At 50.8% G+C, this 24,573-nt stretch overlaps 1 protein-coding gene across 3 annotated transcripts in view; it reads right to left on the bottom strand.

The window, feature by feature from the left end:
- Window positions 1-24,573, bottom strand: part of IL16 (interleukin 16) — an 81,021-nt gene that overhangs the window by 4,367 nt on the left and 52,081 nt on the right. For all 3 annotated transcript variants that reach the window (XM_004594666.3, XM_058665544.1, XM_058665545.1), the window contains 11 exons: window positions 23,938-24,052; window positions 21,748-21,821; window positions 20,510-20,729; window positions 19,421-19,538; window positions 18,031-18,163; window positions 15,675-15,762; window positions 12,927-13,426; window positions 8,217-8,388; window positions 4,375-5,491; window positions 2,815-2,980; window positions 650-751 (listed from right to left, as the gene is read on the bottom strand). In XM_004594666.3, coding sequence (XP_004594723.2) covers window positions 650-751; window positions 2,815-2,980; window positions 4,375-5,491; window positions 8,217-8,388; window positions 12,927-13,426; window positions 15,675-15,762; window positions 18,031-18,163; window positions 19,421-19,538; window positions 20,510-20,729; window positions 21,748-21,821; window positions 23,938-24,052 — 2,805 coding nt within the window. The remainder of the gene's footprint in view (window positions 1-649; window positions 752-2,814; window positions 2,981-4,374; window positions 5,492-8,216; window positions 8,389-12,926; window positions 13,427-15,674; window positions 15,763-18,030; window positions 18,164-19,420; window positions 19,539-20,509; window positions 20,730-21,747; window positions 21,822-23,937; window positions 24,053-24,573) is intronic.

Here is a 24,573-nt window from a genome sequence, read left to right on the forward strand (position 1 = left end):
GTTAGTGCCTCCTCGCTGCAGCCTGGCCATGTGCCCTCAACCTACCATCAGGGCCAGCATGGCAGCTCTCTGGCTGAACAGTCTTACCCATCGTGCATGAACAAAGCCAGGAGAGCAACCAGCCTCCCTAAGGTCCTTTTCTACCCAGGTGTGCTGTATCACATAGGGTCTTCAATCCTGATGGCACAGCCTTCCCTCAAAACACCCCAGTGATCACGAGTCATCCTTGCCTAAACCTCAGTCACTGGCACGCCGCCAGTTGCCAAGCAAGAAACAGCCTTGGGAATAAAGTTTGGTTTGAAAATTTTAGAATACTGCCCCTGGTACTTTCAAAAATCCAAGTTCTCCAACTCTGAAAAACTCAGATTTACGTGTTCTGGTGTGAAGCTGGAGTGCTCTGTGGCGGTGCGGTCAAGCTGTTTGGGATGTTCAATGATAGTCTTTGTTCAACTAAGGGTGGACTGTGTGTCACATAAGTAACCTAACAGTGCCGCCCAGCCAGGGCGGATGGTCAGGGCTGCCCCTGGAGATGTGTCCCAACAGCTTGCCAAGGCGGTAGCAGTGTCATGTGTCTGTGTGTGCCCCCTCGTTCGCCCCTTCTGAAGCTGTCAGCTCTTCCTCCTGCATGCCGCATCACCCTGCCACTTACCGTAATCACCTTGTTTTCCAGATCGGCCCCTCCTGCCAAGCTGAAGCCCAGACCAGCCCCCTCCTCTTTGTGCAGGATGGTGACATGGATGCTGTCCAGTTGCTGTAGGAGAGAAGACCCCTGATGAAAAGGTAGCCCTGCAATGGCTCAAGGTATCTAGACACACATACAGGCTTTTTCAGACGGCCTCAGTAACTCCCAGCTCTCTCGCCCCCTCCCAGCTGGTTTCAGTTTCTGCCTCTGTCAGGAGGGGGACGGCACCTCCAGGAGTGACTTGGGAGGCTTGGGGGGAAGACAGATATGCAAAACAGCAAGCACAACTGCTTTATCTGACTTGCCCGCCCACGCCTGCACGCACTCAGCTGCGCGAATGTGCAGTCTGATGGAAATCCCAGAGCACTGGGTGACAAGACTCAGACCTGAACACAGTCAGGTTGGAGGGCTTTGGGTCACAGCGCCCAAGAAGTCACTGCTGCTTAGCAGATGTTTGTGATCCCTTCTTCCTCTCTGGTTTCCCATGGGACACATGGCAGGCAAGGGAGATGTGCTCATGTGTACATGCACACACACACAGACACACAATTATACAGTCATACACACAGGCACAAACAGTCATACACAAAATTACACATAGTAACATAGAGACACATTCAGTTACACACACAGGCACACACAGAGGCATGCAGGCACAGTTAGACACACAGGCACACACATGGGCTCACACTCAGCATACAGTCACAGATGCAGGCACACACAGCCCTCCCCAGCCTGGGCAGAGGCTGGCATGGAGTCAGGATGACCTCCTTGCATTGGGCCAAGTCAGAGAGTCCCATGTAGAACTAGATCTGGGGTCTCTACAGGTGCCAGGCAGCCTACTGCAGTTAGCAGAAGCAACCCATCTGAGTGACAGGAGCCACAGAGAGCCCAAGATGGGTCAGTTGATACACGTGAGTGCAAACCCAGGGCTACCAGTGCAAACCTCTTTAAAAAGAAGAAAGAGAAAAGTGTATCAGCCATGCAGATTTTGATTCAGGCCATGTAGGATCTGGAATTCAGCAAATTTAAAAAATCATCAAGCAGAACAACAGACTGCACCTGCAGGGGCAAGCTTGAACTTTGGCACCAAGGAGGAAGGACACATACAAGAGCCCAGGTGCTCTGGCACCCACTAGAGCTCCTGACTGGCAGCTGGCTCTGTGATACTTCAACTTGGAGTCCCCAGGATCCAAAGAGGAAGAAGGAACAGGTGTGTCTGACTGGCCTAGACCTCCCAGCTGTCAGCCACTGGGCCCCAGTGGACCCTTGTCAGGATGGGCATGAGCCCAGTCCCAACCCCACCCTCGGTTGGATGACTCTTCCCAATTTACTCACTTCTGCCTTGGCTTTGAGGTCTGGAGGATCATGGCCCAACTAGAGGCGGTGAGAACCACAGAGGAGGGGCCACAGCCAGGGCCTCTTTGTTCCATAGGGCTGCCCACAGACTTGACCTCAGAGTTGTAGCAAAGATGCCTGCTTGTATAGATCAGGAGGGTCTCCTTGTCCTCTTGCCCCAGTCTGAATGGTCCAAGGGCAAGAATCCCATGTGTACCCTCAACATCCCTGGAATGTGCAAGGCCCAGGAGCCTACACACCTCTGAAGCCAGCCCCAGCTCTGCCAGGCCACTGTGTCTCAGCAAACCTCTGGGCCCTGCTTAGAATGCATATAGGAAGTGGGACTTTCAGAATGACGTGGCCAGGCCTGGGGTGAGAGGCCTTTCTGTGGGCAGCGGAAGTAAGGAAAGTTCTGGGGCCAGAGCTGTCACACCCCACACAGTGGTCCAGAGACCACACACCCCTGTGCTGCCACTCCCTGCAGCTCTAACCTTGAACATGGAGGCCTGGGCCCTACAATCTTGAACCTCATGATGTCTAAAATCATCCAAAAGGTGTAAGAGTTGATACACTGAAAGCACTTCATAAAGGCTGCCTCTGAGTAGAAGGTCCTTCAGGGGTCAGGGACTTACCATGATCTTTGCCATGGGTAGGGTGGAGACGGGATCTGATGCTGTCAGCCCCAAAAGAGCAGAGAGTTGCAGGAGCTGCTTGCTCTCTGGCCCAGCTGAGTGACCAACCACAGAGCCCACTCAATGCCCTTGGCATTGCCATTGCATGCAAAGGAAACCCACCTTGAGAGTGGCTTCATCCAGAACTCTCACTTCCTCAATGAGCTTTTTCAGTTCTTCGGAGCTCAGTAGGGAGATAACCGACTGGCCGGGCTGAGAGCAGGGGGGCCCGTCCTCAGCTGTGGGGGTCTCCACGAGGCCCTCTGTGTATTCTCGCAGCTCTGCAAGACTTCATGGAGAGAAGCCACAGATGGAGTGAAGGACATGTTAATAAGAGGCATGCTGATTGCATGGATGACTTCCCTGCAGGCAAGGAAGGCAGCCAGCACTCCAGTCAGCCAGTCTGTGAGCGGAGACCATCTCCCCTCCACTACAGGCAGGAGGAGGCCAAGTGGCTTATCCAAAGTTAACACAGCTGCCAGTGTACCAGAAACAGCTTACGCTGTTTCTGATTCCAGTGCCCATGTTTGCTGCCCAGCGAACTAATGTACTTAGTTACTGGATTTGTTTTAAAGAGAGACAAAGTGCTCCTATATGTTGCTTCACACACCAAAGGCTGTACAGCAGCCGGAGTTGGCTCAGGCCAAAGCCAGGAACCCAGAACTCAACCTTCCCAACCCTTGCCACCTGCCACCACCAATAGTTTAAATGCACTGGGCATTTGGCCTAAATGTCAAAATGCCCTTTGGGACACTGGAGTGTCTGGGCTGTGGAGTTCCAGCTCCATGCCTGATTCCTGTTTCTTATTAATTGTGCACTCTAGCAGATGATGGCTGAAGTCCTTGGGACACTGCCGCCCATGTGGGAGACCCGCACTGAGTTCTAAGCTCCTGGTCCACCCAATCCCAGTTATTGCAGCTCCCGGAAAATGAATCGGTAGATGGAAGATCTCTCTCTGCCTGCCTCATCCCCATCTCTCTGCCTATCGAAAAAATTGAAATCTCAGTAAATCAAGCAAGTAAACATAGGGCCACTCTGACGAAAGAGGGAAGAATGTGGAGCAGTCTACCTCCCGCGTGAAACTGAGGGTGGGTGTGAAAGGAACCCGTGAACAGTTGGAGGGTTAGCTCCTGGGATGGGCCCCCACATGCCCTGAAACTCCCTGGGCAGGGGCTGACCCTTCTTTTAGGGCCAACAAGACTCCTAAAGAGTGTTCCCCTGGCCTCCTCTGTTCTTCCCAAGTCACAGGGTCCCCAAATGCCCACAGCGACTGGGCTGGGCTGTAAGCTGGAAACCAACACCCAATACAGGAGGTATTTCTGCTAATTTCTGCTAATTTCTGCTTATTCCTGCTAATTTCTCCCCTGTGGGAAGCACTGAGGCAGGGAATGGAGGCAGGAACCAGCCTACACTGGGTATGGGCCTGTGGCACTTCAGTTAGCATCCTAAATGCAGGGCCAAAGGCCTGTCCCCTTAACAGGAATTTTAGAAAGGTGCAATATGTGTCCTTTCTCTGTCTCTCTCTCTCCCTCTCTCTCTCCCTCTCTCTCTCTCTCTCCACCCTTGAGTAAGTGGGCACAACCCTGTAACCAGCACATCTGAGCAGTTTCTTAAATGATACCCAGGATCAGAAAGGAAGAAAAAGGAGTGAGATACAGAGAAACACAGGGTGTCAGCACTCACTTGAGGGAGAACCCTGTGTCCGAGGCAGGGGCTTCTGCAGGGCTGTCGGGGGCAGCAGGGTCCTCGTGAGAGGATGGCTTGGGTGAGGCCCCTTCCCTAGGGCTGCCAGGAGCCTGGCCCCAGGACACAGCCGAAGGGAGGCACAGCAAGGACTTCATGACCGCTGATGACAATTGGCTGCTGATGGAGTAGAGTTTGCTGTTCTTTTCGTCCAGTGGCTTCGTCTCACAGGACTGGGTCCTGGTGAGGGGGAAACTCCGAGCCCGTTGGCCCGGCACCTTCAGAACGGGTCCTGGAGATGCCTCGGGCCGGGATGGGAGCAGTCTCTGCAACGGGTCCAGGTCTGAAGGCAGAGTTTGTGGACCGGAATGCTGTGCTGGGGGAGGAAACTCAGATACCCCGGGGTCGGAGTCGCTGGCCTCTGAGGCAGCAGGGGAGCCCCGAGACAGCTGATGTGGCTCTTGCTTCTGAGGCTCAGCGGATTGCAGAACCCCTTGCCCCAAGAGGCCAGAAAACCGGCCTCTCTCTGGCCTTCCAGGAGACTTCCCCAGCTCCCCGGGGCAGGGCTGCAAGCTCACTCTCTGAACTCTCCTGTCAGGCGGTTGAGAGGAACCGAAGTTTTCAAAAGAGCTGATTCTCTGTTTGATGGAGGAAGAGGAGGAAGAGGGTCCCCGTGCATTCAGCCCAGGCGGCTCCCTGGAGGCAACTGTTGGCAGTTCAGGAGACATGGCGTCCAGCACCCTCCTGGACTCTGGAGCACGACTCCTCAATCCTTTCAAACTTTGGCGGAACCAAGCTGGCTTGGGGGCCACTGGGGGCCCCTTCTTAACACCACCACTGACTTCTGCTGTCTGGCAAACTTTGGGGACACCATGAACAGGATCTGGCTTTGGGGTACCGGTCCCCTCAAGGTGACCCTGCTGCCCGTCCTCCTCATGCAGGCTAGCGTTGGGCTGCAGTGGCAGGTGGCCGTGGTTCTCACTCATGATGGGGCTAAAAAGGCTTTTGATGCAGTCAGAAATTCTCACCCAGGGGTCTTCGGCAGTGGTCTCAAGACTGCAGTCCATCCGCGCCTGCCGCTTCAGCAGGGGGTGCCTCAGCGGGGACGTTTGGGATGCTGAAGAACAGAAAGAAGGGCCCAAGCCCAGCATTGCCTCTGATCAGCATCTTCCTCCCTCAAGTCCAATGTCAAAGCCAAACAGCAAGGGGGACTAGAGGAAGGGTGAGCGGGAGACAGGTGGACACCAGGTGCCACGACCTGACCCAGATACGCAGGAGTGGGAGTTCAGCTTGTAGTACCTATGGTCTCAGATGGGTACAGTCTCGGCCACTTCGTCATTCCAGAATATAGGAACAGGAAAAGGCTCTGGCATGGCAGAGACATGGCATGACACCCAACTACCAACTTACGCCAGGTCTTTTCCACTGCACTAAGCAGTGCCCCCACCCCAGGAGGCTTACCAAAACAAAGGTGAAAAACAAAGCTATTCTCTCATGTTGAAGGCCAAGGCAGCACACTGGGCTGCCATGCTTGGCTGGGACCACCCACATCATCCCAAGCAGCACCAACATGGAGGGTGCAGAAAGAGGGCAACCCTGCTTGGATTCGCCCCATCTGTTCTCTCTCCCAGTGGGTCAGCATCTCACACTTCCCTGCACCTGCCAGCCAAGGGAAAACAGATGCCCTTGCAGCTTTCCCTATATGCGTACCACTAATCAGCAAGCATGACAAAGGTGTGTGTCCACCCGCCTGAGAAGCTGATGAGCTCCAGGCAGGAAGAAGTACCCTGGCAATGATTCTCAGCCATGGCTACACCTTCTGGAAGAATCTGGAAGGCCTTGAAAATATCGATGTCCGACCCCAGTTTCTGGCTAGGATGCAGCCTGGGCCTTGAGAATGCCAGCATCCCTACAGCTGATGCCATGGGCAGCCTGCTCTGTGCCTGCCAGACATGCACAGTGAGTTCAGCCCTTTGACACAGGGAGCAGCATACTGCTGTTTCCCAAAAGCCAGATGGAACCTGGGATACTCCACCCCACTTCTTTTTCCATGGACAGAGGGAAGCCAGGCCTTGTGCTTTGAAGGAATGCTTGATACCTGGGGAGAATGCAGCCCTCTGGACCCCATCTCGACCGCAGCCTCTAAGGGATCCCATCTGGACACAGCATCAAACCTTGAAGTCAAAGTGTTGTTCAGCTACTATCTGCAACACTGCATTTCACATCAGAGCACCAAACGAAGTCTCAGTTGCTCTGCTTCTGACCCAGCTTCCTGCTAATGCACCTAAGAAGGTGAGAAAAGATGCCCCAGGTGCTTGGGCCACTGCCACCCACAAAGCAGTCCTGGGTGGAGTTCCAGGCTCCTGACTTCAGCCTGGCCCAGCCCCAGTTGCTGAAATGTGAGATCACCTCGGAAGTAAACCAGGGGATGGAAGATCTCTTTCTCCATTTCAATGTAAGTAAATAAAAAGAGAACAGAGAGAGAGAGAACCTCTGACCCATCCAGGGGCATGGGTGGGCACCACTGCACTGACACAGAGGCTATGACGCATGAGTCCCGCCCCTCTCAGCTGGTTTAATATTCATGAAGCCCTTGGCTGCCAGGAGCTATGGTGGTGGGAATCAGAGAGGCAGCACCTCTACAGCAAAACCCTGCACGCTGAGCCTGGGAGCGATTACAAACGGAGCAGCAAGGCCTTCCCCAGGCCAGTTCCTCAATTAGGATGACTGAGGGACAGGCGTGGCAGTGGTGGGTTAGCCTCCATTTGCAGAGCAAGTGCAGAGCACCAGAACTTTCTACTCCTGGCATCCCTTACAGCTCCAGGAACTTTTCACACTCTCTCCTGCAGCACTTCTCAGATAAGTACATGAGCGTACTTAAGCAATTTTGTGGACAAAAAAGTTAAAGCCTAACATCCTTTTGGTGTTTAAAAAAATGAAATTCATGTTTGATTTTTGTACAATATGCATTTCCATGAAGACCCCCTCATATGTGCAAATTTCAAAAAAGATTGTGTGCCAAAAGGTACCTAGCATTTGATTTAATTTTCCTCCAGCTCTTTTCAGTGTCTTGGTATGATTCATCAACTGTGTGTGTGTGTGTGTGTGTGTGTATAACCACAGTTGTGAGCTCCTGAGAGTAGCAAGGGCTTGTTTGCTTGACCCCTCTCTGCCTTTCTGTCCACAAGTCCTCTCAGAGCCAGCACTCAAAGCGCACCTGCTGCTAGGGCTGGATGTTGGAGTAAGATACCGGTTTGCACATGTTGTTGCTCAGGAAGACAGAGCAAGCTGCCCAGAAGCCCGATCCATGTAGGGCTTGTCCAGGATTCCTTATCTGAATCTTACACACATTCTACAAAACCATTCAATATGCAAATCACCTTTTGGCATGGCCAGGGGTTCCACTGGGACATCAGCCCTGCTGTCCACCCCAGGGAGATGGTCCTCACCCCCAGGGAGACACAGATGGCTCTGGGAAGCTGTGTTCTCACACCCAGGAGAACTGAAGGCTGACATATTGGTACCCTAGAGCCAGCCACCCAGGAGGGCCCGCTGGGTGTGTCTTGGGATGGCTTCCCGAGAGCTACCTTCTCCCACTGACTGTCTACGTTCCCCACTCCATCCCGTGGCCAACCAGCAGCCTATCCACCCTGGACAGGCCCCTCTCCTGCCCAACCACACCAGCTCCCTGGCTTGCATTCTGCCCCTTAGCCTCTGTCCAGCCACCAAGTCAATGTGTAACCCTCTGACTCTCAGGCCAAACTCAGGTACCTCCCCACCCCCCACCCCCAATCTGTCTCCAGGAGGCTCTTCTTCCTGCAAGATCTCCATGCAAAGCTCACCTGGACTGGCTCCTCTCCTCCTCCCTGGCTCAGCTTCTGCAGAAGACGGAGCCTGATTTTCAGCTCCGGGTCCTGGGCAGCCAACAGCCACCGCGTGGAGTGTTCTCCCTGCTGTGTCTGCCTGTGTTGTAGACAGCGGAGGCGACAGTAGCGGCAGCAACTCTCTGGCTTCCTGTGGTGTAAACAGGAAGCAAGAGCATGTCAAAACGGTAGCCTCCAGCCGTGAGAAGAACGGCGCCCTTGGGTACCAGAGAGCCCACACAGAGCTGCCTGCTAGGAGAGAGATAATCTATTGCCTTGGATAAGGGGATCTGTCCTCCATTGGCTGACCCAGGGCAGAGTCAGCGCCTCCTGCAACCCCAGAGTGTGCAGTGTAGTCCAGACCATGAGCACATGCCCTGCACACATGGGGAGACCCTGGCTCCCTGGGACAAGGGACAGGAGACCTGGGATGTGGATCTGGAGGCTTCTGCTTCATTTACAACTGCATCCTGCCATGATCTCAGCATCAGGATGCTCCACGGTGTACAGATAAATGGGGCAGAGACACAGCCATCTGGTAACCCCTAAGTCAAGGTTACAACACACTTGGGAAAACGCTTGTCCATCCCATATTTCATTGTTACTCCATCATCACAGATTTAATGAATATGCCACAAAGGATGGCACAGATTCAAAAGCTTCTCAGCACCCAGGGTGACCTGTGCCAGTGCCCCCCACCTCCTCAGCACCCAGGGTGACATCATCGGTCTACTGATCATTGGTCTACCATGGAGCTGTTCCCTTCGTCCCATGAGCCTGGCTGCAGTCTCAGAGTCCACCCCAAAGCCACCTGCTACACATTTCTTTTTTAAAGATTTACTTTACTTATTGGAAAGACAGAGTCATAGAGAAGGAAATAGCGAGAGAAAAAGAGATCTTCCCATCTGCTGCTTCACTGCCCACGTGACTATGGTGGCTGAGGCTGCATCAGACCAAATCCAAGAATCAGGAGCTCCGTCCAGGCAGGACAGGACCCAAGCACTCGTGCCATCTTCTCCTGCCTTCTCAGGTGTATTAGCAGGGAGCTAGAGTGGGAGCAGAGCAAGCAGGACTTGAAGCAGCACTCCAGTGGGAGTGACTGACATCACAGGCAATACTTAGCCAGCTGTGCCATAAGGCCTGCCCCACTGAGGCCTAAACAGAGTTAGAATTATCCCCTAAATATGAGAAAGATGCTCTCCAGGCCCAGAGGAGGCATAGAACCCCAGTCCCACCCTGCAGGTGGAGAAGGCTGAATTAATGAGATGCTGTTTGTCAACAGGATTGGACCTTGATGACAGAGTAAGAATGTTTAAGACAGGGAGGCAATAGAAGGCTTGTTCCAAGAGAGAAGGACTTGGGCCCAGTGGTGTGGCCTAGTGGCTAAAGTCCTTGCCTTGAACGTGCCGGGATCCCATATGGGCGCCGGTTCTAATCCCGGCAGCTCCACTTCCCATCCAGCTCCCTGCTTGTGGCCTGGAAAAGCAGTCGAGGACGGCCCAAAACTTTGGGACACTGCACCCGTGTGGGAGACCCGGAAGAGGTTCCAGGTTCCCGGCTTCGGATCGCACACCAGCCCGTTGCAGCTCACTTTTGGAGTGAATCATCGGATGGAAGAGCTTCCTCTCTGTCTCTCCTCCTCTCTGTATATCCAGCTTTCCAATAAAAATGAATAAATCTTTAAAAAAAGAGAGAGAGAGAGAAGGACTCATCATGGGTGACACACACCCAGCAAAATGGCAAGCATTCAGCCCCATGATGCCTCCCGGGTTTGTTCTTCTGCAAGGGAAATGTTTGGCTGTGCTGCAATGGTCTCCATCCACATGCTGCTCCTCCCAGAGTCAAGCAGCAATGGACTAAGGTACAAAGCTATAGGCTACCCTCCAGGGAGGAAGGAAAGATGGGAGGAAAATGCATCATTTGGATCTATAAAAAGATCCAAATGCCTAAGATCTACAATGGGGATGCACATTCTCTGTGAAGGAAAGTTCTAGAGGGGATAGAAGTGTGTTCACACGGCATGGCCTCTGGCCAGGTTCCCCACTGCAAAGCTGAGGTGGAAGGGGTGTTGGAGTAATGTAGAAAGATAAGAACAGAGGAATCACTGGGCTCCTTGCATGCATCCTTCAAGAAGGCACCACCCGATGATGCATCTGACGCTTCAGGACGGTCACGGCACAAGGAAAACGACAGGTGGCTGGGGTTAGATCTCCCCGGCTGAGAGAGCTCTGACTGTTTAAGGCAGCTGTTTAAGTAGCCATGCATCTCGAAACACACACACACACACACACACACTTTCCTCTGCACATCTGATATTGCATCCTTTCCATGGGAGGCTTTTTCAATTAGCCCTGGAAATAAATTTGGTTTTGCACAAATGTCCCTGAATCATGATTCTTGCCTGGCAACTTGGTGGATAAGCCAAAAAGGTGAAGAGAGAGGGGAAGGGGAAACTGAGAAGTGGACTTAGAAGGGAGGGGATAAAGTAGTGAGTTTTGTTTAAGAATGCAAGAAAAGGATACGATCCTGTGTTTTGCGACAAGAATGGACCTGAAAGGTGTTACATTGAGGGAGAATGACTGAGCACAGAAAGGCAAATACTGAATCATCTCATTACATGTGGAATAAAAAGAAGAAGAATGGGAAAGGAAGAAAGGAAGCAATTAAGGAAGGAAAGAAGGAAGGAAAGATCTTGCCAATGTTGCAATTAGAACAGTGATGGTCAGAGGCCAGGAAGGGGTAGGAAGAAGTGAAGGAGAGCTCTGTCAGAGGGTGTACATTGCAGTTTAGCAAGAGGAGAAAGTCGTGGTGTTCTGGTGCCCGGTAGACTTTCTGCAGCTAACAGCCATTCCTCGTGCAACACGAGCAGCAAGAAGAGAGGACTTCCAAGGTTCTCGGAACACAGCAAGGATGGAAGTCTGAGGTGCTGGCTCTCCTAGCTCCTCCCACTTGATCATGGCACCATGAGTCTATGTGAATCTCACACAATGTACCCACAGATAGAAACAACACATTGGAACCCACCAAGCTGCACTCACAGGGTTATAGTGAGCCAGCAAAGTCAAAAGAAGAGAACTGAGGTCATCTTAAATGTGGAGGCCTAAGCCGATGAGTTACAGGAGGTAGGGAAGATCTGCGGCCAGTTGTTGGCCTAAGAACCCTGGAGAAAGAAGACTGCAGGCAGAGAGCAGGGTGGGAGAGAGCTTGTTCCTCAGGGCTCATGGAGGAACACACACCCCCAGCACCGGTCACAACTGCTTCCTGTCCTCTGTCGTGCTGCGATTCCTTTGCTGTGACACTAGCCTCTGTACATTGTGTTTTGTGGGGCAAGGGTAATAGGATGAGTGCCTGCTGCCACGTGGGTAGGACAGCGCTGCTGGTGGGAAGAGGAGTGGTAGATTCTGATGGGCAGGACAGGGAGCCAATGACAAGAGAAGCTGCTCTGTGGAAGCTCCTGACCCAGCCATCCATGCCCAAGCCCCGCCTCCTCCTGCTCAGGCAGCTGCCTGCCTTGGCCTTGCTCGCAGAATCTGCTTGCCCTTATATGGTCCTGCACGGGCAGGGGGCACAAGGGCATTTCCAGAGTGCACCTGCTCTGCATGCTTCCTTCTCCAAAGAAGACAGCAGACATGCCTGCTGTAGGTCTGTCCTCTCCACTTAAGAGGTGGAGTCCAGAGGAAAATCCAACATCTGCTTCCAGGAGGAGGTGGGGGCGCAGACCCCACTGAGCAAGCCTGCGTGCTGCCGCTAGACAGCCACTTTCTCAGCTCTCCACTTCCTCTTATGAACTGGCTTCCTGCCTCCCTTCCTGCCCCTTCACCTCCTCCTCAGGGCTCAGTTACTTAGCCTCCTGAATGATGTCAGCCCTCCTAAGCAAAGGGTTCAAGACACTTGCAGAGCCCATCCTACACGGCTAGCCTCGGCAGTCGCCCGGAAGGATGGGAGAGGCAATGAGCATGGGGGCTCACAGGCAGCCTTGGCAAGCCCTGTGACCTTGAGCAAGCTTCCTGCTTTGCCTACCTCGGGCCCAGCCCACACACCTTCTGTTAGGACCAAGAAGATTTCAATACGCAGAGAGAAATGGATCAAGACAGAGCCACCTGCTGAAAAGCAGCAGGTGCAGATGTCACTAGGGTGAACACAACCGCGCCTGAGCCATCACCAGCCCTTTGTGGGGATCGCCAGACAGAACCTCAATCCCCAGCTTGGAAAACCCCAACGTGGAGGCTTCGGACTTCCCCAAAGGGGCTGGGAAGAAACACCAGCCGGCTTCACCCAGTCACATCCAGCAGAGGGTGACAAGCGTGATTACCCTCGGGTAACAAATGTCCCCCCACTCTAGCTGGCCCCAAATGATCCCTGGGCAGAGACATCGGGCTCTCCCTTTACCATGGAGTAGGTTTCCAGGTATGTAGTCGCTTCCCCAAGGTGTAAAGTACGCAAAGGAGCCTCATGAAGAACTGTGTGCCCCCAGGTGTTATGGGGAACCCAGAAACCAGCGAGGGGCATGGAAGTCCAGTCTAGGATCTGCCATGCTTCAGCCCTGTCTTACCACCACCAGGCTTACCCTGAGTCCTAAGTTTTAGTTGCTTTCAGCTGCAGCAGCAGGGACCCAGGCTCTGCTTCCCTGAGATGCAACTTCTATGCTAAGCAGCCGTGACCATGTGTGACGCAGACACATCATCTTACCTGGCAGCAGGTGGACAAGGTGTGCCCAGAAGGGCTTGAAGAATTCTCCATCTCTCCTAGACCCTTCTGGGGGTCACTATCACTTTTGAAGTATTTTCTGGGTGGGGGTTTGGGCTTGCAGGATGTGGGCTTTCTCACAAAAATCTCAAAGGATTTCTTCAGCCGCACTGGTGGGTGGGTATCTGGGATCTCCGGCTGCTGGGGTGGTCTGTCCTGGGGTGGTCTGGATGAGGGAGTTGAGGGAGGCACCTCGGGCTCCTGGCCCAGGCGCAGGCTGGGGCTGTGCCTGCTGGCTTTCCGATTAGAGGGTTGATTCTCTGTGCCTCCACCTCCATCAGCACTGCTGGGGCTGCCTCCTGGGGACCCGGACATGTAGCTGCTGTCGCTGCTGGAGCGGATCATGACCTTCTGGGCCCTGCGATGTGGGGGTGCTGAGTTCTTCTCTCGCTCCTTCTCCAGGGTGGGCCGCCCGTGCCAGCTGCTCTCCAGCCTCTTCACACCTGCACGGGAGCGCAGAGATATGCACAGCTGAGCCCTGGGAGGCGGTGGGAGCTCCCTTCCCTCCTCCACCCCGCCACCATCCTGACTTTCCTCAGGGCAGCTGTAGGTCCCCACACTGCACCCCACTATCAGAGACCTCTTGAAGTTTGGAGGTCAACAGACTCGGGTTTGAACCCTGAGGAGCTGGACAACTTTGGACAGGAAAATTGTGCAACTTTTCATTGCTTGTTTATTTAGCTAAAAGGTACAGCCCAGAGAGTGAAAGAAATCTTCCACAGGGACCCAAGCACTTGGGCCACAATCATCTATTGCTCTCCTAAATACATTAGCAGGGAGCTGGGACCTGAACCAGCACTCTGCTATGGCGTGATGGTATTCCAAATGATGATGCAACCCCCTGCACCACAACTGAACACACCCAGCCTTTCTGAGCTGTGGGTGGTGCACGAGGAGATGGCAGCCATCAGGGCAGGGCCAGGTTTCAGCGAGGGGGAGACAGCTGGCAGATGTCCTCCGCCATCAGCTCCTTCAGGGGCATCCTCAGCTACAGAGAGCCACGTCATCCAGTGAGTAAGGGAGAGGGGCTACAGGGGAAATCAAACAGTTCACAGAAATTGGAATTAAGAGATAAATTATCCTGGTGCAAAAATTTTGAAATTGGATTGCTTTAGAAAGTTCACCAAAAAATGTATATTGTGAAAATACCTAGGCATGGATTTTTTAAAATGCACCCATATAAACTTATGTTTAAATTTCATGTGCCCATAGATTACTGGAGTGCCCCAAAGCCTCAGTCAGCTGTGCCAACAGGGATCAGCTCTGAAGGTGCCTGCTACATGCAACCCCTCAGCATCTGGCCGAAGTGGCCTCTTGACCATCTCAGCTCCCACTCCTCCCTCAGCCCAGCCATGCCACAGGTGAAAACATCCCTCCTGAGAAGCCCCATGTCAGTGAACTGTGCCTGGAAAACCCAATCCTCCACACTCCATTTCCATGGCCATAAAATGAAGCTACAAGCTCCAGCAGGCTTGAGGGTTAACGGTGAGGAGTGAGAGCAACAGGGCAGGCACGTTGAGGCTCATCCCTAGTAGTTTAGGTTTTCTTTCCAGCTGATAACCAAGCCAGCCCAGGAACATGACTTCTCCCCTCCGCATCCTAGCCAAGCTCCTACTCCTGCAGTTTCCTGCTTTAGGGCCGTCCTTGTGAGACCCCTCTTTGTAGTGGTAAACCATCATAGTGCACCTCTTCTATAATTACAGGTCAATAGTTCAGGCCTGGTCTGCTACTCAAATTCCAGCTCATTCTGCAGGACTTGGAGAACCAGGAGAACCTCATGTAAGAACACTGCAGGCTACAGGAGACACTCAAGGCTAGCTAACTTCATAACCCAAATCCTCTTTAAAGAAAAACACTGTTCCTTTGGTTGTTCGGTTTTGCTCATAGAATAAATGTATCCTCCTTAGAGAAAACTCAGACACACACACACACACGGAAGGGAAATGAAAGTGAAAATTCATCTGTGGTTCTATGAGCCAGAGGTAACTACCAGCAACCTTTGATGGGTTTCTCTGCAACTTTGCCTGAGTGTATCTACATGTGTGGAAAGTGGACATAGTAAAAACACAATTGAGATATAATTACGTGGTTTGTCCATTGCACTGAATGCTTTCCCAGGCCATCTGACCTCCTTGTTAATGTCAGGGCTAATGGCCTAGTGTTGTTCCATCATGTGTATGTCCTGTGATGACTTGGCCAACTCCAGCAGGGTCTGCCTCTCAGATCCTCTCTCTAGTGGGGCTGTGGCTTTGGATAAAGGAGCCTTATGGAGCATTTTTCTCATATCATGTGCCTAAATATTAGATGTGATGAGTCAAAGGATGCATGAATGAATGTTGATAGTTCTCAGGATTCTAACACTGTAGACAGGGGTTATAAATTCCACTGTACACTGGAATGATAGTTTGGCCACCTGTGCTAACGTAAGGGGAAATAATGGAATCTAGGGAGTCAGAGTGCCTATGACAGTTAAAATAAGTCACACTGAGGTACTGTTATAATCTTGTGCCTTCCCAACCAAGCAAAGATGTGAGCCAAGTTTGGTGAGTGGACTGCTGTTAACTCTAGACCCTTGGCCATGCACCAGGCTTGGCCATGATGGCTGTTCTCACTGTTTGTGATTTCACTGGCAGTCTCTGAGCTTTCTAGAGGGCTGAGGTCCCTCAAGACAATACCCGCTGTTCCCCTTACCTTCCAGACTCCATTGATGCCTCTCCTTTCCAAACTTGATGTTCTCCGCAGCCTGTGCCACAGCTTCCTTGAGTTGTTGCTCAGAAACCTGGAAGACATCAATCCCCACCTCAAACAAAGGGTGGAAACTCCCATGCCCTGCCCCAGTCCTTTGCAGCCAGCTGTACTCCTGGATTCCAGCTTCTTTTCCACTTCTAGAAACAGCCTGGCATCAAGAGTTCCAAGTGTCTTCTAGACCAAGTTCATAGTCAGTCGGTAAGTAGGTTCCCAACTCTCCCAACTTATTGTAAAAACTCAAAGCAACGTTGGCACTTCCTGGCTCACCTCTCTGAACCACTCCATGCTTGGCAAGGCTGTCATAGCCATGACCATCATCTCTGACAAAGCATCAACCATATCACAACAGTCTATATCATTACACCTTCTGGGTTGTGCCTGACAGGTCAGTATCTGGTTTGAGCACTTGTTAATGCTACGAGTTGTAGAGTCCAACTGATGTTCAAGTCCCCATTCCTCCACTTTCAACTTGGATATCTACAGACAAGCTATGTAACTTTCTAAACCTAAATGTCTTGCTCTGTGAAATCATGGCAATGGCAGAACCCATTTCTTTGCATAAGAAATGATATTTTTGAAAATAAACTGTTTGATAACAGAATGAAGAAATTGGTCTATATCAAAATTAAAAACTACATCTTACTGCCTAATCAACAAAGTATACATGCTACTCAAGGAGAGGGAGAAAATACTTGCAATAAGGTAAATGGCTCAAATTCCTAGTATGTAAGGAACTACAATTTAACAACCAAAAATAAACAACTCCATTTTAAAATGGGCAAACAACAAGATGGCCTAATGGTATAACATGCCAATCTTCTGCCTGTGGTATCAGTACCTCATATGGGCACCATTTCAAGTCCTCACTGATGCACTTCTGTTCCAGCTCCCTGCTGATGGCCTGAGAAAGTCACAAAGGCTGTCCCAACAATTTGGGTCCCTGCACTCACATCAGAGGTCCAGAAAAAACTCCTGGCTCCTAGCTTTAAAAAAAAAAACGGGCAATTGACTTCAACAGATGTTTTCCTCAAGAAGCTACACTCATGAAAAATAAACATAATACTGTTATTCATTAAGGAAAGGCAAATCACAGGAACCATGAGACAATGAGACATTACTTCATTCCTACTAGGATGGTTACTATAGTGTGTAAAATAAAACAGAAAAAATTATGGACAATTACGGAAAACTTGGAACTCTTGTGCACTGCTGATGGGAATAGGAAATGGTGCAACTCTCTTGGAAACCAGCATGGGAGTCCCCAAAAATACTAAAAGTAGAATTACCATATTGCCCATGTCTGGGTTTAAACCCAAAAGAATTATGATCAATATCTCAAAGAGGCATTTGCATTCATGTTCATTGCAACATTATCACAACAACATCCCAAAGTCAGAAGCAACTCTGAGAAATCAAGGATAAACCCAATGTGGTGTTTGTCTTCAATGGCATGTTAGCCTTGAATGGGAAGGCTGCAACATGCCACTCCATGCATGAACTTGATGACATCATAGGCACCGTCAGCAGCAGTGCTGTAAGGGGAAGAATACACCCCCATTTCAGAGTTGAGGAATCAGAGGGTCTGTGAGGTTACACAAATTGCTCAGTGGGATCAAAAACAAGCAACAGACCAGACAAGAAGGGGCTGGTCTTTCTGATGGTAAGTCTGGGACTCTCCTCTCTCTGCCCACAGGAGTCTCCCACATTTACAGTGCTGTTGCCTTCCTGCTGCCCCAGACCCTACTTGTGTTGTCAGGCCTGACTCCCCCATCTGAGCCTCTGGGACTCCCTTGCTTTCTCGTCAGCCTCTCCTGTTCATCCTAATTCAGGATCCAACACCGAACCAAATACAACCTACTATACTCCTTGCATGACAAGTCCCTGCCTGCATCCACCTGGGAACCTTCATACCCACCTCTCTGCATTGCAATTCACTTCTATGCCAGACTCTATGGAAATGAAAAGCATGTGGAAGGTATGACTAAAGTTCCTGGGTACCATGAATTTGCCAGTCTCTGGATTCTCACGTATCTACAAACTGCTACTACCAGCCAGAACCCTGCATTGCTACTTTACTACTCTGGTCTCAGCATCGGGCTGCAAGAGTTCCCTTAAGCCAGTGCCAGCTGCCTATGACGTTATAGATTCCTGCTGCAGACACTGATTGCCATAAGAACTTGGAACAAGTTCTTGGGGCTTCAGGCCCCAACCCAGGAATGCCCCTGCTTTCATCCATTTCTGGTTCTGATTTTGGCACTGGTAAGGTGATCCTGAAAGAAGAGAAGCCAGCAGGTGTCACCTGTGGGTCTGGATGCCGGCTGACAATGATGGGGACCGGCCCGGGATCACAGTGGCTCAGGATGGCATAGACTTCATTGAGTGTCATGCAGTGCACGGGGGACTCGTTGACCTCCACAATCTCATCGCCACACCTGCCAGGTACCAATAGGAAGCTGTTAGAGAGTGCATTCCCACAGAGGATCTCGGGGCCACTCCAGCAGCAAGGGGAGTTCCTTGTCTTCCTGAACAGGGAGGACCAAAGGAGGGCATCACCCACTGCTTAACCACAAAGTGGCAGGTATATCAGACCTACGATTGGTTAAGGGAACCCAAGTTTGTTTGTGACTCTCCTCTTCCTCCCACTCAGCTACACTCAGTCGACATGGAGGATGTGACCGAGGCAACTTCACTGATCAGCCCTGAGTGTATGATTCATGTTTACCCTCTCTTTGAGGCTGGGTGTCCTTATAACCGAAATAGTTAGGACAGATGAGTTAGGATATGCTGCAAAGAAAGCAAAGAATGACTGGACAGCAGAATGATTGAAATGGTCTTAAAAGCAAATACGGAGAAAGGAGAGGGTTGGACGCAGCTTAGAGAGGCTGTTTGGGACACCCACAACCCATTTTGGGGTCCTTGAGTTTTAGTCCCGGCTCTGCTTCTAATCCTGGTTTCCTGCTGCTGGGCAGCCTGGGAGGCTCAAGTACCAGGGTTACTGGCACCCACATGGGAGACCTGTGTTGAATTCCAGGTTCCAGGATTTGCCTGGCCCAACTTCAGCTTTTGTGGGCATTTGTAGAAATGAACCAATGGATGAGAGATTTCTGTCTCTATGCCTTTCAAATAAAGGACAGAAAAAAAGACAAGGAAGGACCAACGGGTGATAGAACGCATTTCATTTGCAAGTTGGGAAGCAAGTTACTAGCAACCTGAACAGAAAAAGAAAAAGAAAGAAACAGCCTGAATGCTGCAGAAGGATTCTCTCTCTCCCTTGTATGAAAAAAATGAAATCTTTGTTTTTAGAAAATCTGCTTTTTCTATATTGAGTCCACATGATCTCACCAGATCTCCTACGCATAAGTCACTCTAAACTGTGTGTTAGTCAAACTTATGCTAAGCCATGGTGATGACATGGTGATTGCTTCCAATGGGATTCCCTGAGGCCACACATCTCCATCTCTCCTGAGCATTCAAACTCTGAGATCCTGTATAGAAGCAGCCAGCCCGGAGCATAGCATCTGAGAACCTGCATTTCCCACCTGCTTCCAGATGGTGCCCTCCCTCCATGTCCTGGTTCAGGGCCCACACTGAGAATCAAGGCTGTGGGCCAAGCCAGGATCACTGTCAGCCTCTGCTGACATCCTGCACCAAAGACCAGGCTCTTCGTGGAGGCAGCAATGAGAACTTACCGCAGCCGTCCATCCAGATGTGCCACAGAGCCTGGGGAGAGCGTGTGCACGAAGATGCCTGAGATGCACTGGAAGTAGGGCACGCTGCACAAGCCAATGCCCAGGCCAACGCCAGCCTCTGCAAGGCAGAATGTGGAGACTAGTGATCGAGCTATGCTAGGTGCCTGCTAGTGCCTCGGACCCTGGAAGGGGCCAGTGTCCCCAATCCCTTTAGGCCTCTCTATCCACATTCCCAAGAAGCCACATCATGCAGGCATTGCAAGGCTTGAAACAGTGTTAGATGGGATGCAAAGGGCCATTGGTTCAAGGGGCAAAGATTAGGAAAGAGGAGGGGAAGGAGAGAAGCGTCACAGAGAACTGATGGAGAATGTGCCAGAAAGCAACAGGATTTTGCACTCCTTTGCACAATCAGAGGAGACAACATTTAAAGCATGAATAACAAGAAGGAGCAGGGAAGGAGGAGTTGGGGGCTGGGCAGAACATTTCCAGGCCTGGAAACGGCCCATGCTGGGAGAGGAGTGGGGGAGAGGAGGCTGCCGTGGTGCAGGAGGAAAGCAGCCAACATGACCAGAACCCAGATATCAGGGGAGAGAGGAGTGGGAGGAGCAATGAGAAGGATTGAGGGCTTGATTCCCAGCATGCAGTAGACACGTGCACAGTGACGGGGTATCATTATACTCATGGGGGAATGCCCAAGGGGAACTATGAACAGGAGGCGACACATCTGAGTGCCTATGTGTGTGTGTGTGTGTGTGTGTGTGTGTGTGTGTCTGTTTGTGTGTCCATGTGTATCTCTGTGTTGCCTGAATGTCTATGAATGTGTCGTGTGTGTGTGTGTGTGTGTGTGTGTGTGTGTGTGTGAGGTGGTGGTGGTATATTGGATGAACATTTGCTTTCTTTTGTTTCATTCTAACCCACTGCACCTGAACCCATGGACTGCATCTGGATGGGGATGTCTTAGGCTCCTATCAACCAACAGATGTGAGCTACCCAGCCCAGCCCAGCAATCACCAAAAGCAGCAAAACAGAGAGGCCCCACCCCGCCCCAGGGAGACTCAGCCCGCAGTGCAGAGACCCCTTCTCTCCTACCTTTCTTCAAAGACACCTCCACCATGATCCTGTAGCTGGGCTTGCTGGCACTGCTGCCGGGGCACACAGGGCTGTCCAGGGTGAAGCAGCTGCTGTCCCTGGCCCCACAGGTCCCGGAGCTCAGCGACCGGCTCAGTGGTGGGGACAGCTGGTTGTACAGACTGGGCGGCGCCGACAGGCGAGTCCTCACCGTGAGGGTGAGCAGCCCCTTTTTGGCTTGCTGGAAGGAAAGGGAGTGTGGGTGGCAGCCTTGGGTGACGCCGAGGGGCAGGTGGACACCAGTGACTTCTCCGGGAAGCAGGAATAGAGTACTTTTGAAAGGAAATGCAGGTGTGTGTGTGCGCGCAGGGTTAAGACGTAGATGTCTGCATATTCCTACAGATAACATACTTTGTATCTATCCCATATACAAGAGTGACAGCTTTGTAGAAAATCAGTAAAGTTTCAAATCAGTAAAGTGTTTTTATAGAAAGTTCATGAATACTCTATACTGACTTTACAATTTTTGCACCAAAATAACATCTTTTAATTTACTTCCCATGATATATACATGTGAATTCATGTATATGCACACATACACATGTATATATGTTCAGTTTTGTTTTGAATTAGGTAGACTCAAAAATATCTTTCAGTGATCAACTTAAAAACTTAAAACAGATTTGTAAATATATTGATAGAAATACAGAGCGTTTCAAAGCATCTCTACAAACTGTCCCCCTGCAACAAGGCAGATTATAATATTATTTTTTCTTTTTTTTTCAGATTTATTTATGTGAAAGGTAAAGTTAGAGAAGGAGGATGAAGGAAGATACAGAGAAGGAAAGAGTGCTTCTATCTGCTGGTTTACTCCCCAAATGACCACAACAGCCAAACCTGGGCCAGGCTGTAGCCAGGAGCCAGGAATTTCATCTGGGTCTCCCACATGCATCGCAGGGGCTCAAGCACTTGGGCCATCTTCTGCTGCCTTCCCAGGTGCATGCGCAGGGAACTGGAGTGGCCAGGACTTAAAGGGAGCCTCATACTGGAAGCCTTAACCCATTGCTCCTTGACACTGGCCCCTACACTATTACTTTCTGAGTTTAACACAGTTCCAAGGTGGGCATCAACTAGGTGTCCCATGAAGAGTTTAATGTTGCTGAATTCATAGATTTGGACACAGGAAGGTGATGCGGAGGGCACGGTTCCTAAGCCTGAAGATCCCAGGGACTGCACTGTGTTTAACAAGAACCACCCACCTTGAACTTCTGCAGGGCATCCTGGTGTGTCAGTCCAGCCATTGACTCCCCGTTGAGTTCCAGGATTTCATCACCTGTTAAGAGAGAAAGTCATGACTAAGCCAGGAGGCTCATCTACATCTCCCATATGGGTACAGGGACCATCTGCCCTTGTTTTCACAGTTGGTATTAGCAGGGAGTGAGATTAGAAGCGGAAGAACTGAGATACAAAACAGCACCCATTGGATATATTGGCATCACGTGTGGTGATTTAACCTATGCCACAGTACCAACCCCCAGTGTTGCTTAATTTCTATGTCACTAATTCTCCTTACAGCTGTATCTAATGTGACAAAAGCTCAGTCAAGTTGAACTTTTTCAAATTTCAAAAAATACGATTTTTTTAAATTCATGAGTTATTTTGTTTACAAATCCGCTGTTTCTATCGTGTTCTGGTCTTTCCTTATCACTTATGTTCTTTATTTTTCTCTATTTGAAAATACATTTAAACAGGGAAGTTTTACAGTTTTTCCTACTTGCTCCCTTGCCTTAGGTATTTTAGGGCTAACATCCCTTCCTGCTGAACCATGTTAATAGTGGACATGTCCTAATGTTGTATTTGACTTTTACTGTGAACCTATTTTTCCAGAATATTCTATTTTTCTATGGGATTCCCTGAGGCCTTACATCACTACCAGCTTTTCTTTTTTTCTATTTCCACCCTGAGGCACCCTGAGGGTTTCCTGAGTCAGAACTAGCTTCAGCAGTTCTAAATTTGGGAATCCATGTGTTCTACGGGAACTACATTCCTAGTCTCTGGAATCCTAGACCCTGGACTCCTAGTCTCTGGACCCTAGCCCTGGAATCCTGGTCCCTGAAATCCTGGTTCCTGGACTCCCAGTTTCTGGACTACTAGTCTCTGGAGCCTAGTCCCTGGACTCCTAGTCCCTGAACTCCTAGTCTCTGGAGCCTAGTCCCTGGAATCCTGGTCCCTGAACTCCTAGTCCCTGGAGCCTCATCCCTGAACTCCTAGTCTCTGGAGCCTGATCCCTGGAATCCTGGTCCCTGAACTCCTAGTCCCTGGAGCCTAGTCCCTAAACTCCTGGTCCCTGGAATCCTAGTCCCTGCCCCCAGGTATACAAACACTGAACAGCCCTCCGGGTTTTGCCCTTCATCTCCTGAGTTTGCCACATATCAATTTTGTAACTATGTTTTCTGGCATTTGGGAGTTTACATTTCTTTAGGGGTTCTAATGCCCTATTTTATCCAACTATGTATGTGCTGGAAGCAGTAGCAGGGGGCAGGGTGGAAAGGGTCCTGATTTTATGAGACCAGAGGTCTACAGGGTAAAAACAGACACATTCAGAAAGCAATCAAACTGTGACTGAATGTGTGCTGAAGAAAGGCCAGAGACAAGACAACAGAATGTTCCATTCTTAATTGCACAGAGAGATGAACTTGGACTCATTAGAACATCTGCCCCTACAAGGCCAAGCAGCCTGACCTCAAGCTCTTCAGAGTAGATGGCGGACATACTATGCATTTTCCATTTACTTCTTGGAGATTCCTTGTGTCCCTTATGTGGCCGTATCTGGTGGAAGTTGACTGACTTAAATTTTGCTAAAGAAATCATTCACAATTCTTTTTGGAAGGAAGATAGAAATGAGACATGAATGGCCTCCATCCATACACCAAGCCGCTGCTGCAGGCAACCAATTCCCCAAGAACGGAGAATAGAAAGTGGGACTTTGTAAGTTACAGGATGCAGCTAGGTCGGTGATTGGAGGCTAGGATTCCGAACAAGCTGAGTGTTGGATCACTGGAGTCCTGTGCTTACAATACAATCAAATAAGGGACAAATTCCTGAGGGAGAAGAAATGAAGCCTGACTTGGGCAATTTGGCATTTGAGGAAATAAAATAAGACACACTGCCCTCCATTCTTGTGGGCCTAACTCCTACCCTGTTCACATTCAAATCCTAAAGCTGGGGTGATAACAGAAGGTGCACTCTGGATTTTGACCCCACAGTTCTCCGCTTCTGTCTTCAGCTGCCCTGCTCCTCCTGCCTCTGGCTATTGCTGCTCCACAGCAACATGGCTGGACCCTCCTCTCCCTGTCTCCTTCCAAGCCCCAGGTCCACGCAAAGCATCCTGTGGTCCTCAGCGCTGGTCCAACCACACAGTCTGGTTGGAAACGGGGTGAGACACCAACCTTCTTGTAACCTTCCGTCAGCAGCAGCTGCTCCTCCAGCGAAGATGGTTTTGACATAAATCCCAATGGGGCCATAAATGCTGTCCTTCCCCCCAACGATGCTGAAGCCCAGGCCCTGGGAAGGAAGAGGAGCGGGTGAGAGTTAGGACTGTCTCCATCCTGCACGAAGGAAGGAGAGTAGGAAAGGAGGGATCCTTGTCGCTTGGGTCTCAGGGCATCAGCACCAAGTCCAAACTGGGCTGTGCAGTCTGGAGGTTCGGAGCAAGCTCAGAGGAGACAAAGCACCTTGGGTCTATGCCTCCGGTTGGCAGTTCTGGATGACTTGCCTCCTGCCTTTGGGCAGGTTCCACTTTGCATGTGTGCCAGGTAGGAACCAGTAGCAGCAGCTTGGCTCTAGACAGAACCATTCAAATGAGGGCTGCCACTGTACCCACACCACAGCCAGGAGAGCCGTGATCATGACCTGTGTCCCAGGACGGGAGAGAAAAATGATAGCCAGGAGTAATACCAGTCCAGGAAGAGCATGAGCGAGGAGTAGCCTCAGGGCTCCTCTATGGGCTACCAGTTCTTTCCTGAAATAATCACTGGAGACTCCCAGTCTTACCCTGCCTGGTGAGGCAAGATAGCCCGGTGGTT

This window comes from Ochotona princeps, chromosome 6, assembly GCF_030435755.1.
Source record: "Ochotona princeps isolate mOchPri1 chromosome 6, mOchPri1.hap1, whole genome shotgun sequence".
NCBI lineage: Eukaryota > Metazoa > Chordata > Mammalia > Lagomorpha > Ochotonidae > Ochotona > Ochotona princeps.